Source organism: Aedes albopictus, unplaced genomic scaffold (assembly GCF_035046485.1).
Source record: "Aedes albopictus strain Foshan unplaced genomic scaffold, AalbF5 HiC_scaffold_773, whole genome shotgun sequence".
Lineage (NCBI taxonomy): Eukaryota > Metazoa > Arthropoda > Insecta > Diptera > Culicidae > Aedes > Aedes albopictus.
In genome coordinates, this window is record NW_026917613.1 from 1 (window position 1) to 20,609 (window position 20,609).

A 20,609-nucleotide genomic window follows, 5' to 3' on the forward strand; every position below is an offset into this window, starting at 1 on the left:
TCCCGCCTTTAGACGGGGTATAATTTGATCATTTTTGTAATTTTTGTTTCGTGGAAAATCATTTTTTTTTATATTTTTGGCTGATATTTAGGACTCTTCTGTACAACTCAAAATGGTTTTTGGTGTATTTTAAAGCGTATTTACATTTTTTTTAAATCATTGCAAAATTCATGTTTTAGTCACCTTTTAGAAGTCATTGTTTATTTTGTATTGAATCGCTACAATAAACATATTTCAATTTTTTCCCAAATCATTCTATCCTTGTTTAACAGTTTAAGGGAATCGAATACACTCTAAAATTATTTTCCTTAAAATTACACGGAAAATAAAATTTTCTGTGAAAAAATTTTAAAATAATAATGTTTCAACAATAATCATAAAATCTCAAAATGTTTTCATCTCAAAAAATCCGTCCACCAAATGGGCTTCCAGGAAAAATATAAAAGTTTGGGAATGTTCAAAAATAAAAATTGGAAAAATCAAAAACTGAAATTCACGAAATCGAGAATAAAATCATCTTCCAAAACATGTTTAAATCGATTTTAGATGACGAAAAATGATATTTAGATCAAAATCAAAAATTTGGGTATTAGAGGGATAATATTGCTAGCCATTTTCGAACTTACAAATACTCCATACAAATAAACAGGTTAAAAATTTGAATTATAAGTCCATGTCTGGAGTATATTGAATATTAAAACTATTGTCTGGGTTCTGAATAGGCTAACCAGATTTGTCCCATTTAAATACGGGGCACATGTTGAAAACTCTATAAAAAATAAATCAATGTCTCAAACATAAAGTGGAAGTTGTTAACAATGCCATTCAAGCTGGCAATAACGAAAAACATAACCAAAAGGATAGACAATGTTCGAGTGGCAAGTATTTGAAAAATCAGCTGTCCTGTTAAATACGGGACGGATGGTCAGCCTGATGCTGAAACTATGGTTTAGCAATCAGAAGGTTTAGGATTAGGGCAAAATTTTAGATTTTTACTTGTTTCTTTAAACAATAATTTCAACTTGTTACTAGCACTTGGCATTTTCAGTTAGATTCAAACTGCTGTATAGACATCAAAAATGTAGAAATACCAAAAAATTAGCAAAAATTTACCGAGTTTTGTCAAGAAATCTTACCTCTATCGAACTTAAGTAAAGCTAAACCTAGGTAAAACTTTGCCGAATATGAACTTTTGCGGAAATCAGAACAACTGAAAAGTGATTTTATCAATAATAGAAAAAATGTGAGTATATGAAGGATATGATCAAAAATTACAACAGGACTCATCTGACCATCCTAAAAACTCTACTTGATGAAGTCGCACAGAAGCATGATAATGCAACTATATCTTCAAAGGTTTTGTATAAATTGAATGTTATTTATTGGCACTTACTTACTTTTCAAAAAAATATGTTATAATTTTGTTAGAAAAGCAAAAAACTATTTTTTAAAGTTTGAGTACCGTATAACGTAAGTTTATCAAAACCTGCACAGCCAATTATTTAATATCAGTCCAAATAAAAAAACGTATTTTATGGTGGGTCGCCAAATTTTATTAGAATCAAAAGTGGGTCGCAAGCTCAAAAATTTTGAGAACCCCTGGCCTAGGTATTATGGGATGAACATTTAATTGATGATGATGATTATATTGTGCGGGCGCATTGTTTATTGTTGTCTCCCCCATTTGCCACCCACCAACCATCTCTCAACACTTACCGTGGACAATTACAGCCCCTGGTGCACCCGCCACGCCTTTACTGGAACCACACCAAATTGCAATCGACAGCTTCAATATTCACTTCAACCACACACGTACGCACTCAGCTATTCTCACGTATGGCTGCAGCAGCAGGCAATAAACGATAAAACTGATGATCACAGTCGCGATCTTGACCTCATTCACCTTCTTCTTCAATGCAAATTCCCCCGGCTTCTAGCACATACAGTATAGTGTAGTGGTGCAACACATGTATAGGACGTACTCTCAGACAGACGACGCACATCCAATCACTGACTGTTCGATCTTCAATTTCAAATGCCTGCCTATTCCATTCCAGCTTCACCAAATTGAAATGTTTATTTTCACTTCGCCACGTTTTGATCTTCTAGCAGCTAGAGCAGCAGATACATTGAAGTTGAACGCACGTAGATATAGACACGAATGCTCCACTATCCGTAGATCTGTTTTAGCGGTTTTAAAAGGCTTCCTCTGGAACGGACGTGATAGATCCCAGGTCGGTTTGCAATTATATAATTCGCACGTAGCAACACCCCCCTCAAACACTTGTATTCCTACTGATCCAGTGATCTGTAAGCAGCAGTAACACACATATAGTAGGCTATTTCTTCTTGGTCAGCTTCTCGGGTTACATTTGCACTGGTTGAATCTACACTGACGACTGTAAAGCCTTTCGCATGCTGTAGTTTTAGAGCCTGTAGTTGACGTTGCTGGCTTGATGCTTCGCACTATGGAAAACTTGTTTTTCCTCCACTTTCACTCTTTGCTGCTTAACTTGATCGCACTTGGACTGGTTGGTTGGTTACAGCAGGACACAACGTTTTACATCTTCCCATGCACTTAATATTGAATCACAAGAAGGCAAAACTTAAGCTGCAAATTGAGAACTTTAATGTTATTCTTCTCTGTGTGATGCCTAGTTATTATAAGCCGTACGATAAGAGTAGCAGTAGTTAATTTGTCGGCTGCAAAACTGATAACTGTTGGCGTAATTTAGCTTCTGAAATTAACTGGCGTAAGATTCTTCTTCTTTTGTTGGCGTAACGTCCTCACTGGGACAAAGTCTGCTTCTCAGCTCTCAGTGATCTATGAGCACAAGAACAGTTATTAACTGATAGTTTTTTCTGCCAACCAGGAATCGAACCCGTCACCCCCAGCATGGCCATGCTGAATATCCACGCTTTTATACAATTCATTATGTATTAAGAATGGCACATCGCGTACAACTAATAACAGTAAATACACAATGCAACACCCAATTTTTAACCAGTTAGAACTGGTGTTTTATTGGTTAAAAAAAATCGTTTTTGCTTCACACCACTTATTTGATTCGTAACCAGATTCTATGCCTTCTCTCAAAATTTTAGCTCATTTGGATGAAAATTGAGACTGCACAAGCCCTTCAAAGTTTGTATAGGAAATACTATGGGAAAACTGTGTTTTTCATTCAATCGACCGTAGTTTTTCCCCAAGTGCCCTAGAGCGTTAGTTGTCCCTTGTTACGTCTAGGCTACTCTATCAGCTACAACTTTGCTGAGGACTGCATTCAAATCGCATGCCTGAATCTAAATCTTTACTCGTGATGGTTAAACTATTCGGTGGGCATCACTGAATTTTGCAGTGAAACATAGTAGCCATGATTTCAATGTGCTATCTTTAGCGCCATATACCTTTCGTGACGGAGCGCAAAAAAGTGAAATCTCCATACAAATTGCTCAACTTTGGCTCTCCAGAACTCTTAGATTTCCCAAAAAAGTAATTATTATTTTTACTCATTTGAAAGAACTACTCTTTATCTTTTGATTTCTAGCGTTGACTACGTAGATAAATCGGAAATAAATAATATGCGACAGATAAAACTTTTTCATGTTTTACCGTTTTTGCCCACTTTTTGTTTACCTTGTTGTGGTAAATTTTACAGGCAACGTAAACAAAAGTTTATTTCACACATACAAGTATAAGTAATGGCTGAATTAGTGGAACAATTTACATCATATAAAACAAAGTCTAAACAGATGAAAAAATATGCAAAACTTTTACCGCTCAACAGCACAATTGTGTTGGTTCGTCACGAAAGGGATATGCAGCAATGATGCCTGCTGGGAAGCTGGAGGATCACTGTTAAATTTTGTCTTGTTGGGTACAAATCGATAACGATTTGAATACGGCAAAGTTGTAGCTGATAGAGTAGCCAAGGATTACCAAGGGTCAACTAACCCTCTAGGGCACTTGGGGAAATGCTACGGTCGAACAAAGTGATATCACTTTGATAATAAACTGTGTTATTGGTGTTATCATTTTGTTATTTTTGTTATCATCTTTTTCAATTGATGATAACCAGAAGATAACAAATTTAGTTATCGATAATATTGGTCTATCGCGATAACATGAAAATACTAAATGATAACAAAATATGTTATCTGTTTCCAAACGCACATTTCAAAGCTTTCCCAAAACTGAGAGTCTGATGAACCTCGAATCTAAAAATAGATTCCGCTTCCCACCTACAATGCGACTGCAGTACGAAAGCGTAGCCTTTTATTACTCTCACTCTCAATGAGTCCCGTTGGTATAGGGGCTATCGGCTGCGACCGACAATCACTCGATCAGGGTTCGAGACCCGCCTGGGCGCAATAGTCGAAAACATTGGTTATAAGTTACAAGAAACTTTTTTCAATAGGTGACGATGTCGGTAAAGTAGATTTTTACTATTTTGGTCGATAAAATAGCTCTAAATGATAACTAATTGATAACAAAACCAGTTATCAGTCACATGTATTTTTTCATGTTGATAACTAAATGAAATGTTGAACAAAATATTGTATAACACAATTAGTTATCAACTTGAACTCAATGATAACTAAACTTCTTATCATTTTGGTATTCGAGAAGTAAATATGAGTTATCATTTTTGTTATGTTGGCTCTTAATTCAACCTAAATGATAACAAACTTAATTATCAAACGAATGATAACCAGGTAACAGAACTTGTTATCATTTTCTTATCCGCCTTTGCTCGGGCATTCTGCCAGCTCTGTGAACTTGATATGTGATAGTCAGTTTGCCATCAAAATTTATTTTGTAACAGCAGTTTCTTAAAATGTATTTAAACAATTGTGCAGTTATCGTACAATCAGCTAAACACAATTTTCGTAATGAAAAATATTTATAGTTTTTTATCTAAATCGGTGCAATATCAATACCACAATAGTTTTTCACAAAATTACAGCGATTTTATTTCAACACAAAAAAAAATGCTTTTGCAAAAATATTGATGATGGGTGTCAACTCACGATACGCAAATAAAACCGTTCCGGATGTTGTCAACAACCCGTCACGAATTTCGGAACAGGCAGGTTTTCGTTTTACGAATATACACCATGATTTAATATCACGGAATCGGGAAGTATGTTCCCTAAAATATTCGTAACGCCTGTTGATTTGAGCATTGGTGGTAGGAAACGGGAATTGTGTTCACAGATATGAGAACATTGTTCATTCTAGGTTCTTGTGAACGTGATCAAAATCATAGCAACGGGATCACAGTTCATGGTCCACACTTTCAGTGAGCTTTTTTGGCAGTCATTTTATGCACCTATTTTACTGAATATTAACTTCTTACACAATTAGCAGCACATTTCCACAAACATATTATTCTGGATTTACGGCCAAATACATCCATTTCACTAGCGTAGTTGAGAATTATTTGCCGTGACTGCAAAATCTGCGTGGTTTGGGGTGAAAACCAACAGCACCATATTCCGCATTGGTAGGGATTCTTGCAACGACGGTAGCTTACCTGCACAAGCTGCTTATGTTTCAGAAACCATAACTAAACTAGAAGACAGTTAGGAGAACAAATAAGAGCACTAATAAAATGAAGGAATTAATAATTCACTCGACCTAATGATCAGAATGATCAGAAAGTACACTTGCTATATATAGTTCCGCAGCAATACTTCAAGAAACTCTAACACAAATTTGTCGCTAAGCAATATTTCACAGACTTACAACGGCCTTTTAAAATCTGAAATTCTATCCTAAAGATTTTCAGAAATTCCCTAAAAGTTTCCCTAGAGGCTCCCGTCGTTAAGAAATGTCAATGAAATTTCATGATACTCTATCCTTGTTTTGAATTGTAACTTTTCTAGGAAATCTATTAGAAACGCTGTCAACCATTCCACCAGCACTTTATTCTGAGCTGCTTTCTAATAGATTAGACAGAAAGCGTTTTAAGAATGACACAATCATTACATAACAATTCTTCCCAGAATTGAAACAAACGAATGTGAAACATTATTCATTAGTTTCGTTAGAAACTCTTTCGGAACAGCAATTTACAAAATTGTCTCGGGAATTTCTACATTATGTTATCATTATCATTATTCTACATATCAGAAATTACTAAAAAAAAATCGTCAGTTTGTCAGCTGGACTGCTTCGCCTGAAATTCTACATAATATAAATAACTTAAAATAAAAAAAATGATACATGTAGATAAATTTCTAAATTGATAGAATACTTTCTTGAAAAATTTTTGTGGAGTGCCTAATTTTTGGTGATATCGAGTTCAAAAATATGTGAGCGGCTTGAAGGGGGAGAGGGGCACTGCTCTCTACCTGGCTACACCCATAACCAAGAAATTTTCAGGTTTTTTTTTCAAATCGCAAGAAATACATTCAAAAACTCTCTCAAAGATTTACCTGAAAATACTATCTGGAAATGTTTCAACAAATTTTTAAAAATGATCTGGAAATTCAGCCTAAAATTGTTTAGAGATTCGTTTAAAGTGTTGAGAAAAGTCTTAAAGAGTTCCAACTTTCAAAACAAAGGAAAAAAAAATATTCAAAGCTTCGGCCGGAAAATCATCTCTAGGATTTCCAAAACCGATCTTAAATATTTCACATGATTTGCATAACAGGGTAGTTTATTTTAGGTAGGACATGTAGGACACAGGTTTATTTTATTATTGTTTACCATGTGAAAAACAATAGACAAGATTATGCAACACATTTGGACTTTCACCCTTTTGCAAAATTAAGTTTATTTCATTCCTCTTTTTTGACGATCAGTCTGTCAAAAGAAGGGAATAAAACTTGTTTTGGCCAAATTATATCTGTTAAATTATTGATTATTTTTTCCAGTTATATCCAGTTGCACCCCTGAACCAAACACCCCAAAGCTGCAACAACAACTTTCCAGTAACTGTGCATTCGCCTATATCCCGAACTCCCAAATCGAACCAGTCGACCTTGACGGTATAACCACATGTGGTGCTATTTTTCCATTGCACGAACGGTCGCGCAGTTACAATATACCTAGGTACGAACACCACCTCTCAGCTCCAATCAGCAGGTTTTTGCCAACATCCCAGAAAGGGAACACCATCTTTTCAACTATACACACAGAAACTTGTTTTGGAGCCGACCGACAATAACCACTACTCCGGCGTTATGCGCCGCGTCTCGGATGGAGCCCGCCGTGACTTAGTAGTGTCACCACATAAGCTTCTCTCTTCTGCCTCCTAATTGCAGGTACATTCCGCATTTCATTACACCCAAATTGGGTGTATGCATTATCTGCCACCCTTCCTCCCCCTGGCCCCAACAACTAGTTGCCTATATTCTACAGCAAACCTTTAAGAACATTCCACACACGACCGTTTCTAACATTTCTAACTTCTAGCTACTTTCAGCTGGTTTCGTTCTCCACCACCACGGCTTTTCGCCTAGCACTGCTCCACCACTACCGATCTATGGTGTTCTATGGAGCTCCACACCACCGACACCTTCTTCTTCTTGAACCACCTTGATGGCCTATTCACTGCGAATGGGGCTTCATGTTTTTCCCATTTCTCCCGGGAAAATCGATCCAATTCTGGCAATTTTTCACTCCATTCACTAGTGCACACCTTCTGTCGCACGGTTTCACCTGTTTCGATCCGGAAAAATCGCAAAGAAAAGCCCAATTTTCAATTGCAAAGTACATACCACTTAATCCAACACTATCACTCGCTCCCCCCCATACAGTGAACGACGACGGACACACAAAAGGCAGAGCCCCAGTTCCACTGAACTCGCGCGGTGCTTAAACGCCTCGATCGAATGCTCCTCTCTCGACGTCGCGGTTACGACTGAATCGAACCGAACGAAGTGGATGTAAAGTAAGCCACCCAACCCGAGCCATCATCAGGTCGCGGTCGGTCCATAGGTACGACGGGAGATGAGGTGTTAAATGCGCTTTCAAAGTGTTCATTTTTTTTAGATTTGCTCACCAAAAGCATGAAACAAGATTATAACAGAACTATGACAACAGTTGCAAGAAATAACATAAGTCGATATAATGTTGTTGAATATCAAAATAAATTATAATAGCATTGCAAATACTCTAGTAATAGCTATTTATTTATGTAACGAGTTGCAAAAAGTTTATTTTTTCAGCACGAGGTGTACATTTATCCAACAACCCGAATAAACCGATATAATACATAAATTTAACAGTGTATCATTTTTTGATCATATGTGTTATCGTATACTGGATGATAAATCGATGACACGACAAATCATATTGATGATAGCAGTTATCATTGTTGGTGTTTTGATGATAGACCGAATGGGTTGTTAAGTATCGTTACCATTCAAAAATGCCCTTTTTCTCGAACAAAAATTTTGTGGAATTATTCATGTTATGATCAGTTTATCATCGACGTTATGATACAGTGAATAATAAAAACAAAACGGAAATATTTCACCAAATCTACTTTGCCGACTGACCCGAATAAACCGATATGATACATAAATTTAACAGTGTATCATTTTTTGATCATATGTGTTATCGTATACTGGATGATAAATCGATGACACGACAAATCATATTGATGATAGCAGTTATCATTGTTGGTGTTTTGATGATAGACCGAATGGGTTGTTAAGTATCGTTACCATTCAAAAATGCCCTTTTTCTCGAACAAAAAATTTGTGGAATTATTCATGTTATGATCAGTTTATCATCGACGTTATGATACAGTGAATAATAAAAACAAAACGGAAATATTTCACCAAATCTACTTTGCCGACTGACCCGAATAAACCGATATGATACATAAATTTAACAGTGTATCATTTTTTGATCATATGTGTTATCGTATACTGGATGATAAATCGATGACACGACAAATCATATTGATGATAGCAGTTATCATTGTTGGTGTTTTGATGATAGACCGAATGGGTTGTTAAGTATCGTTACCATTCAAAAATGCCCTTTTTCTCGAACAAAAATTTTGTGGAATTATTCATGTTATGATCAGTTTATCATCGACGTTATGATACAGTGAATAATAAAAACAAAACGGAAATATTTCACCAAATCTACTTTGCCGACTGAGAAAAAAGCACACCCCTGCGGGCATTTTTCGGGCACTGTCATTTTTGTCTATGATTATATGAATCATTGTTTACTTCGGAGGTGTTTTTTTGTAACTCTTTTGTTGAATCTGGGATCGAACCGTGTGATTTCCGAGGTTGCTTCGACTGCTCCTCGCGCGGTGTTTACTCGCTACTCCAAACCGAATTAGTGCTCGCGGGTGGCTCGAATGTATAGACATTCTACATCTGAAGAAGTGAATAGATAAATATTTAACACGACAGAAGTTTCGGTAGGATAAAGCCCATGAGTGATAAGAATCCTCCGAAGTGTAGCATCCACTATCATGGTACTTTCGAATGCCATGCCAACCAGCAAAGGTGAGTTTTCATAAGATTTTGCCAAGAAACTTGCGGTAATTAGTTAACGGATACTGCTGGCACGGAAACGTCAGTTTTTAATGCTACAAAGTGATCTTCGTTAGAGCCCAAAATTACTGGATTCCGTCACGTATAAAGGCATATCAACACAAATAGCTTTATTTCTCCCATTCCCAAAGGATTGCAATGATTGTGCATCGAAAAAACTCGCATTTATGTGCCGAAAGTACAAAACCCATATTATTGAAATTATAGATGTACTATTAGATGTATAATCATCATTAATGATATGATTCTTGAAACATATTGAATAATGCCAATTTATCAACCCTAACCATCCAATGATGGAACTATTATAACTTTTATAATAATCATTCCGCGAACAAATATCTTATGATATGAATGATTCCATTGATCGTATTTTTCTATGCGGGAAGGCTTGCCGAGTTGGATAAATACGAATAGTGCTGAAAAAATCGAGTTTTGCAACCAGATGCAAACTAGTAGTTTACGCAACAAGGTGCAGAATGAGGATTTTTACAGCACGAGTCGTACGTATATCCAACGAGGCTTGCCGAGTTGGATAATTACGACGAGTGCTGGAAAAATCGAGTTCTGCACCGAGTTGCGTACAACGTTTTTTGCAATTTCACAAATTACCCTTGAAGATAGTTTTGAACAAAACTTTTTCATCAAACTGCACACGTATGTTCATAGCCATGTTTAAGGAAATCTGATCATAACAGGTTATACTGCGCAGTTGTCACAATTTTTCAAAACTGCGTCCAGAAAGCATCAAGTTGACTAAAACTGAAAACAGTTCTGTAATGATTCATTACGCAACGCAAATCAGTGCTGTAATGAACCATTACAGCACTGTTAATTAGGTGTGGGAAAGTAGGCCTTTTCCTGTCAGATTTGCGTGAGGTAAAACAGCCTATTACGATGAGGAATTGCAAAAAAAATTTATGCAATGATTTGCTCATTATACAACTCATCTGAAATGCATAATGTTCATAATGCAACTCAAATGAGTTGCATTTTGAACATTATGCAACTATTTTACATTTTGCAACTCATTTGAGTTGCATTATGAACCATTTCGGAAAAGTTAGTCATTATGATGCCAAAATGAGTTATATAAAATAGAAATTATGATACTGAATTGCATGCAAAATATAACACAACTAGTTATATTTATGCATAAATACATATGCATAGGTGAGTTAATGTCCTCTAAACTCGATCGTTACCCTATATTCAGAAAATCTGTTACAGATAATTTAATCAATAATATCAGACATTTTCCAGAAGTAAGAATTATTTTATAATTCCTCTATAATTCTCCCTCTTTAGTTGAATGTACTATCAAGCATTGCCTGATAGTACATTCAGATATTTTGGAAGAATATCTCTATGAATCTATAAATCGGGATGCAAAACGGTGAGTCGATAAGGAGAGCGTTCAACATAGCTCTGGTCCTCACAGGTTCTTACCTCATGCTTCCACGGGTCAAGCCATGACAAAGACCGCCAGCTAAGAGTTGTGTGCTTAGCTGGTAGTGCAGCCTGGGCACTGTTGTCCTTCTGACTTCAGCTAGGTTGAGGAGGTACGACCCGAGCCGCTGTTCAATGAGGTGCGGTTCAAACAGCGTCTATTTTAGCATCCAGCGGCTGAGTAGGAGATGCTGCATCACGCCCAGCTAGAACCCAGGTGGTAGCCCCATCAGCGTGGTCGTCCCAGTGCTGGATGGGACGTTCAACAGAACTGCAGTGGCCATGGCACGATGGCCCTCCGACGAGACAGGAGTGTTGGCGTAGGCCCGATAAGCCACCCGTAAAAATCCCCATTGCGAATAACATAGGAGAGAATACGACTCGATACAATCGACAAAGACCCACGCGACGAAATAAGGACTACGATTGGATACTTGTAACATGGAATTGCAAGTCACTTGGTTTCGCAGGATGTGACAGGATAATCTACGACGAACTACATCCCCGCAACTTCGACATCGTGGCGTTGCAGGAAATTTGTTGGACTGGACAGAAAGTGTGGAAAAGCGGGCATCGAGCGGCTACCAAAGCTGTGGCACCACCAATGAACTGGGAACAAGTTATATAGTGTTGGGCAAGATGCGACAAGGTGTGATCTGGTGGCAGCCGATCAACGCAAGGATGTGCGTGCATGTTGAGAGTTAAGGGCCGTTTCTTCAACTACAGCATCATTAACGTCCACTACTGCCCACACGAACAGAGACCTGATGATGAGAAAGAAGCGTTCTACGCGCAGTTAGAGCATACATACGATGGTTGCTCGTCGCGTGACATGAAAACCGTTGTCGGCGACATGAACGCGCAGGTAGGAAGGGAGGAAATGTACAGACCGGTAATCGGGCGAAACAGCCTGCTCGCCGTATCGTATGATAATGGCGAACGATGCGTAAACTTTGCAACCTCCCGTGGTATGGTAGGCACCTTTTTCCCCCGCAAAGATATCCACAAAGCCACCTGCAGATCACCTGACCATCAATCAGAAAACCAAATCGATCACGTTCTAATAGACGGTAAATTCTTCTCGGATATAATCTATGTCCGCTCATACCGCAGTGCGAAAATAGATTCGGATCAGTACTTAGTAGCTGTATGCATGCGCTCAAAACTTTCGACGGTTCAACAGCGAGCAACTGCGTAACGTAGAAGTGGCTCAAGACTACGCGCAGCAACAGGCAGTGACCCTACCAACGGAAGAGCAGCTTGGCGCAGCTACACTTGAAGATGAAGAGGGACATCCGATCCGCCATAGGTGGTACCTCTGCTGCAGCACTAGGCTTTGCGACTCCGAATCACAGAAACCTCTGGTACGACGGCGAATGTGAACAGTTGAAAACGAGAAGAATACAGCATGGGCGAGAATGCTGCAACACCGTACGAGGGCGAATGAGGCACGTTATAGACAGGCGCGATACAGGCAGAACTCAGTCTACTTGATGAAGAAGCGCCAGCAGGAAGAACGAGATCGCGAAGCGGTGGAAGAGCTGTGTCGCGGAAAGGACACACGAAAGTTCTACGAGAAGCTGAACCGCTCGCAAGCCGACATGTGCCGAGAATATTACGGGAATATTCTCACGAGCGAGCGTGAGGTGGTCGAGAGGTTGCGGCAGCATTACGATGAGCACCTCAATGGCGACGTTGCAAGTACCGAAGGTGGCGTGGTAACAGATCTAGGAGTATGTGCACAGGACTAAAGACTTCCGGCCCCTGACTTCCAAGAGATTGAGGAGGAGGTTGGCCGGTTGAAAACAACTTAGCCTTTGGAGCAGATCCACTACCAAGCAAGCTTCTAAAATACGGTGGAGAAGCACTGATGAGAGCACTACACTGTGTCATTACCAAGGTTTGGGGAGGAGGAAATATTATCGGAGGAATGGATGGAAGCTATTGTGTGTCCCATCTACAAAAAGGGCGAGTTGGATTGCGGGAACTATCGCGCGATCACACTACTGAGCGCTGCCTACTAGATACTCTCTCAAAATTTATGCCGCTGTCTATCATCGATTGCAAGAGAGTTCGTGGGGCAATATCAGGCTGGATTAATGGTTGAACGCGCTACAACGGACCAGATGTTCGCCATCCGCCAGGTGTTGCAGAAATGCCGCGAATACAACGTGCCCACATATTACTTGTTCATCGATTTTAAATCGGCGTATGATACAATCGATCGAGAACAGCTATGGCAGATCATGCACGAATACGGATTCCCGGATAAACTGATACGATTGATCAAGGCGACGATGGATCGAGTGATGTGCGTAGTTCGAGTATCAGGGACACTCTCGAGTCCCTTCGAATCTCGCAGATGGTTACGGCAAGGTGATGGTTTTTCGTGCTTTCTGTTCAACATTGCTTTAGAAGGTGTAATTAGGAGAGCGGGGATGAACACGAGTGGGACGATTTTCACGAAGTCCGTTCAGCTGCTTGGTTTCGCTGATGATATTGATATTATAGCTCGTAAATTTGAGACGATGGCGGAAACGTACATCCGACTAAAGAGTGAAGGCGAATCAGATTAGTCACCAATGTGTCGAAGACAAAGTTTTATCGACGGTGGTGAAATCGAGGCGGTTGAAGAATTCGTGTACTTGGGCTCACTGGTGACCGCCGACAACGACACCAGTAGAGAAATTCAGAGGCGCATTGTGGCACGAAATCGTGCTTACTTTGGACTCCACAGAAGTCTACGAACTACGATCGAATAAAGTTCGCCGTACCGTAACACGAAGTTAACTATCTACAAAACGCTGATTAGACCGGTAGTCCTCTATGGGCACGAAACATGGACCCTAGGTGCAGAGGACCAACCCGCCGTTGAAGTTTTCGAACGGAAAAGGTTGCGCAACATCTACGGTGGAGTACAGATGGAAGACGGGACTTGGAAAAGGTGAATGAACCACGAGCTGCATCAGCTGCTGAGAGAACCAACCATCGTCCATACCGCGAAAATCGGGAGGCTACGGTGGGTGGGTCGCGTCATCAGGATGTCGGATAGGAACCCGACTAAAATGGTTCTCGAGAGTTATTCGACCGGTACAAGAAGACGTGGAGCGCAGCGAGCTAGGTGGGTCGACCAATTGGAGGACGATCTGCGGACCCTACGCAGAGTGCGGAATTGGAGACAAACAGCCATGAACCGGGTGGAATGGAGACGGCTACTATGTACAGCAGAGGCCACCCCGGTCTTAGCCTGATCGGTAAGGTAAGTAGTATTACCAATTGTAAACTAGTGTTATTAAACTCCAAAAGCGCATTCAACTCCACTTCCCCCTATCTACAACCTGAGCAAATAAGAATAAATAATACTCCAGCTCCAGCAGTGTTGCTCTCCACAAACACACATACGCACACAATCGGCTCCACTACACCCCAAAAGCAGGGTGCCCGTCCTCTCCCGGTTCCACAAGAAGAACTTCTGGGGGCACAACAAAAACACTATTCAACAGCACTCGCGAATAAACCACCTACCCAACTGCGACCGAACCGTATGCCGCCTTGCGATCGACTGATGGGGACGACGGTCGACGACGACGACGGCAACGAGAGAATCGTAGCCGCGTGCGACTCGAACGAAAGCGCGAGCGACCGCGGTACTCCTACACGCACACATTCTCGCAAGCCGCCGCATCTTCCCTCTTGCGTTGGGTGGTTCAGTGTGGGTGATTTCCAATTCGATTTGTGGGTGGTGGGGGTTTGGTTGCTGCTCAACCCGAAGATTAGATTAATTGTTTTGAATTAAAATCATAAAAAATTAGGTTTTTCGTTGGTTTTTTGCAAACATGGTATCATGGTTTATGCATCGATAAACGTCTTCAGACAGAAAACCGGAAAGTTTTCCATGTTCTACACATCCAACAGAGGTGTAACAGCTGATCCCATGCAATCCAGTTGGAATGGAACCGAACAACCACCCTCTTTGGGTGCTGGGGTGGATTTCTTTTCTTTGAACTTCCGACTGGGATCACTGGTTGGTAATTCTTACCAAGGGGGTGGAATATCAAAACAATACAGTGTGCGTTTTCATACATTCATAAGGGGCTGTCCATTAATTACGTAAGGGTTTCTTGAGGGGAGGGGGGGTTTGAGAAATCTTACGCGCCATACAAAAATATTTGGGCTCTCATACAAAAAATCTTACAAGGGGGAGGGGGGGGGGCGGAAAATCGCATAATTTCCCTTACGTAATAAATGGACAGCCCCTAAGCATTAATGAACACAGTAATCCTTCCATGTGGAACGCATTTTGTTTAGCGAAAATAATTATTTTTGCATTAGGTAGGGTATTGTACCATTTGGGCAGGTGTACCTATTTTGGGCACTTGCCGCTATAACTAAGTCAATTTCAAACCGATTGATTTGAATTTCTGTACAGAGTTAGATACTGCACGTGCCTAAATCTATGCAAAATTTCAAATCAATCGGTTTGGAATTGGCTTAGTTATAGCAGCAAGTGCCCAAAATAGGTACACCTGCCCAAATGGTACAAGACCCTACGTTTTACGCACACGGTAAACTTTTGCTTGATGGCAGGTCGAAGCTCTGTCAAAGCGAATATGAAATACGAAGAGCGCTGAAAAAAAAAAACGAATTTGCAATGGCTTGTATTCATTTTTTTTGCAGCTTATTTTTGAAAATGGGATTCGTTTAAGCTCTTCTGGATTCAAATGACATAGAAAGAGAAACCTCTGAGTTTCGGCCAAAAACATTGAGAATCATAGGTGGCGCAAACGCCTCAAAGTTGAATTTTCGAGTAATAAAAAGGAGATTTCACTTAACTTTTTCAACTTTCAACTAATTTTCAATCTTTTTTAATGAATCTCTTTCAATTTAATTTTTTCATGTAAAATTGAAATTAAGAACATTTTTTGGCAGTACATATTTGCTCGAAACCAGATACTAAGCATCATATTTAAACGTGTGGAACACAGTGAAGGATTTTTTTTTTCAAATAAAAATTCCTGGCATTTTTATCATGAACATAGTTTTTTATTCAGAACCAAGTGCAGAACACTCCAAAAATTGAAGTTGAGGGCTTTAATATTATTATTATTTATAATAAAATACGTGTTTTGAACGGTTTTGATATATACCCAAAAAAGAAACAGAAAATTCCTGCTTATTTCTTTAGCGATTCTTTGCCTGAATTTTCCACGCATCTAGATAGGCCAAGAAGTTTCTTGCGATCTGCGTACTACCCATTATCCACAACAATTTTAAGCAAAGCTATCGGGTTTTATTTTTTTATTTTGTTATAAGAAGAAAAAAGATTAATGAAATCATAAGGAGTTACATATATACACTGCATTTTTTTACTGGTATTAAGCAAACTTTGCTGATTTTTGTGTCCTAATTGCATTTAGCAATACAAAGTACTATCAGCAATTATTTTTCAACTTGCTGAACCATTCAGCAGTTTTGACAGTTGATCAGCAACGTTGTGCTGAAATTCAGCAATATCTTTTGCTGATTTTTTGCGTGCTGTTTGTTGAGGGTGTGTATGTTGAGTTCGAGCACAAAACCGTTTTTTTAAATTATTTTATCTTAAAGTATGGAATCTTAAGAATGCTGTGTCAAATTTTCATAGAGATCCAAGCAGTAAAAGCAAAGATATATCGTTTTGTGCCTCGCTTCCTTATGGGCACGTAGTGTAAACTTGAAACTTTAAACGCGATTAACTCGGAATGATGTTTTTCCAAAAACGTTGATGCGGTGACTACGGAAACAGTTCTCAACCGATTTCAACTAATTTTTTTTTTGAGTGTTCGCTATTTATTGCGGATTTTTAAAAAAATTTCCACTCTGCGGTAGCCGCCGAGTCCTACCGCAGCTGTCAAAGTCCTACCGCTGGCTTGAAAATCATCCTATCATTGAAACTGAAGGCCAAATCAAAACATGCTTGCAAGGTGAATTGAACTGAAAACCAACAACAAACAATGATCATCGGCGTCGTTTCCAAGGTTATCCAAGGCATCGCTAGGGCTTGCTAGGGTAGATCGATGATGCCTCAGTGAAAACCAGTAGTCTGACAGTTGCGGTAGCTTTTCGTTCTACCGTAAAACGGAAAGTTTTCTCTAAATTAGCAATATGTGTCGTGTCCTTAAACGATCAAAATGTTTCAAAAAAAAAAATCATATGAGTGATATATTTTTTTTCATACATTTTTGCAAGAAAAAAGTGATTTTTTTGGAAAAAATCGTCCCCGTTTGAAAACTAAAAACATTTTTAAATATCCCGATCGTTCAAGGACACGACACATAAATAGCGAACACTCAAAAAAAAAATTGGTTGAAATCGGTTGAGTCAATTCGAAAATCAATTTGAAAAAAAAACCTAGAAAAAGAATTAAAATCGGTTGCAAATTGAAAAAAAGTTATGACACTTAAAATGAAAGTATGTACTACTCTGTCTACTCTGTCTATCTACTCTATCTATCTACTCTGTCCATCATTCATTCATTCATTCATTCATTCATTCATTCATTCATTCATTCATTCATTCATTCATTCATTCAGCCCCCTAGGACTTGCCCCTAGGATGTCAAAACCACTTTTTCTTTCCATATGGAAAAGCAAAAGTGGATTTGACGTTTGATTCATCCTAGGTACACCACTTCCCCTGGCCTAGGCTTTTGTATGCTGATTCTGCCGATGGTTACGTCGATTTTGGAATCGGCATCGGCTGTTTTTGTACAAAATTAAATGAAACTCTGGACTCCTGCCGATCACTGTGAATGTCCCCTGCGGATAATCCATTGATATATCTGCATATTTAACTGCTTGATCCCGCACTGCCAAAAGGGTGGGAAATGAGTAATATTCATTCTTAACGTTACGTTAATTTTTATTCATACCATTCATTCAATCTCTTCCCTGTCCTTTCATCTTGTTCAAGATGCTTCCAGAACATTCCACTTTTTCCTCGTCTCTGATTAAATAACGGCCACTTTCAATGACCCCCCGTCACTGGCGAACGTACTAGAGAATTAGTGTAGCCGCGCCTGGACCTTGCTCGACTCGAGTCGAGCATCAGTGCGGAATGATTTCGAGCAGCACAAGGCGGTACTAGAGCACGGGAAAACTGTCAGGTACACACACTCTCGCGAGCTGCCGAACTCTCTCGCGCTCGCGCAACCGCCCGTTCGGAGAGAAATCTCTCGAAAACGCAATCAAAACAATCAAAGTTTTCCTAAAGCAGGGCGGTTGACTGAAGCGAGATAGGGCACGACGAACACAGTGAAAAATGTGGTGTCGTTCTTCTCTAGTTCGTGGGTATTCATGGTGCCAAATGACGTCATCGCGGGTTTGTTTTCGTGCGAGATTGTGCTGGAACACTACCGCAACCACTCGGTCCAGCATACCGGTGGAACAGCTGTTTGAAACGTAGCAGACTTTGGTCGCATTTTCTAGCAGTCTTCGTTTCCAGAAACTTCTCGACGGTCGTTTCTGGAACGGGGCTTCCTTTTGTTATAAAATGGGTGCACCCGACGCGAGTCGAGCTCAATCAGTTCGAAGAAAGTCAAGAGTGTTGACGGAAAATTTATAGCTCGTGTTGAAATTTAGTTGAAAAGCCGAATTATTTGAAAGTTTGAAGTAGTTTTTGAGGCGATTCGATTGAAAAATCGTTCGAGTGTTGAAATAGTGAAATTACGGCGGAAAAATCGAGTGAAAAGAGGTACTTTTGCTCGATTACAAAAGGCGCATTGCGACTCGGGAAAAATTGACCGATGGTTCTTTCTAGAAAGCGGAAATACGACATGGGAAAAGATTTCTACAAGATTCTGGGCGTGTCGAAGACGGCCAGCGACGATGAGATCAAGAAGGCGTACAGGAAGCTGGCGCTGAAATATCACCCGGACAAGAACAAGAGCCCGCAGGCCGAGGAACGTTTCAAGGAGGTGGCCGAAGCCTACGAAGTGCTGTCCGATAAGAAGAAGCGTGATGTGTATGATCAGTATGGCGAAGAGGGCCTGAAGGGTAACATGGGAGGAGGAGGCAGCGGCGGAAGTGGCATGGATGGTGGAACCTTCCAGTATCAGTATCATGGTGACCCGAGGGCGACATTTGCGCAGTTCTTCGGAACGAGCGACCCGTTCGGAGTGTTCTTCGGGAACGACGGAATCGGTTCCAATGTGTTTTACACGGACATTGGCGGCGGAGAGTCGGACGATCCGTTCGGATTTGGCGGACGAGGTGGAATGGGTGGAGGCGGTGGTTTCCCTGGGGCATTCCGGTCACAGTCATTCAATGTGCACGGATCGCCCAACAGGAAGCAAAAGGTTCAGGATCCACCGATTGAGCACGATTTGTACGTAACCTTAGAGGACATCAACGCCGGATGCCAGAAGAAAATGAAGATTTCTAAAATGGTCATGTCGCAGGACGGATCGGCACGGAAAGAAGAGAAAATTTTGAATATCAACGTCAAGCCCGGATGGAAAGCCGGAACGAAGATTACGTTCCCCAAAGAGGGCGACCAAGTGCCAGGAAAAGTTCCTGCCGACATTGTGTTCATCATCCGGGACAAACCCCATCCGCACTTCAAACGGGAAGGTAGTGATATCAAGTACACCTCGAAGATTTCGCTCCGACAAGCCCTCTGCGGAACGGTCATCAAGGTGCCAACCCTGTCCGGCGAGAAAATCACCATCACCACCGTCGGAGAAGTAGTAAAGCCAACCACAGTAAAACGATTGCAAGGCCGAGGTCTCCCATTCCCCAAGGAACCCTCGCGAAGGGGCGATCTGCTGGTGGCCTTCGACATCCAGTTCCCGAACCAGCTGAACCAGGGCGCCAAGGACATCCTGTCCGATCTGCTCCCAATGGACACCAGCGCGTAAGATCCCAATCTGAGTGCAGTGTAAGGAAAAGAAAAGGCGTCAAACAGCGCATCATTTGGTCGGGGGTCGGGTCGGGAGAGAACATTCTAGAGCAACGGAAAATACGTCGTCAGTCAGCGCTGTGGCTTGCGTGCAAGTCCGAGCCAGACGTCAGGCGTCACAACACGTACGCCATCCCCTCGTGATCAGCGGGTGATTCTCTCTCGGCGCGCGCGCATTCTCTCTCTCGGGAGAAGCCCCCTTGTGTAAAAAGCAAAACAGCCGTAAATCCACGCTGCTTCGATTCGAGTGCGACGGGCAGCTGAAAGGTGATGTCATTGTGTGAGCGAAGCGATGAATTGGGATTTTGTTTTTCGTTTTAATTTATTGTCCAAGCTGTACAGCGTATTTTGAGTTCGTTCAGGACAGGTGCGCGCCTATTTTGTGAATGCGAGAGAAGACTGAGAGATTAGCTTTTAGAAATATATACCTAGAAAATAGTTGTAACACGAAGAAATATCGCAGCAACGTTAGATAATGCAATGATCAGGAAGAAAGTTTGATACAAAAAAAAGAACAGTAATTAGCTATTGAATGCTAGAACGTTGTGATTATTGCTATTATGTGTGTACGTACATGTTTATTAGCAAGGGTTTAGCTTTTTCTGTTTATCAAAACTGTAAATAGCCTAGAATTTTTAGGAAATTCATACCACAAAGATTGATAAAGGTACGTTTTAGTACGTTCGTAATGTACC

General features: G+C 40.4%; 1 protein-coding gene and 1 long non-coding RNA gene across 4 annotated transcripts; one reads left to right on the forward strand and one right to left on the reverse strand.

Annotated features, from left to right (window-relative positions):
- Nucleotides 1–1,378: 1,378 nt before the first annotated feature.
- On the reverse strand, nt 1,379–8,023 carry LOC134284777 (uncharacterized). Of its 3 annotated transcripts, none has more exons than XR_009995935.1 (2): nt 7,729–8,023; nt 1,379–2,611 (listed from the first exon to the last, which is right to left on the reverse strand). It is a non-coding gene; the product is annotated as an uncharacterized LOC134284777 (long non-coding RNA). The 3 variants fall into 3 exon arrangements; XR_009995933.1 differs by having other exon boundaries at nt 7,375–8,023; XR_009995934.1 differs by having other exon boundaries at nt 1,379–2,654; nt 7,375–8,023.
- Nucleotides 8,024–18,479: 10,456 nt separating this feature from the next.
- LOC109402735 (dnaJ protein homolog 1) lies at nt 18,480–20,609 on the forward strand. Its single transcript, XM_019675445.3, has 2 exons — nt 18,480–18,708; nt 18,775–20,609. The coding sequence occupies exon 2, from the start codon at nt 18,791–18,793 to the stop codon at nt 19,871–19,873; it is 1,083 nt and encodes a 360-aa protein (XP_019530990.3). The 5' UTR covers nt 18,480–18,708; nt 18,775–18,790; the 3' UTR covers nt 19,874–20,609.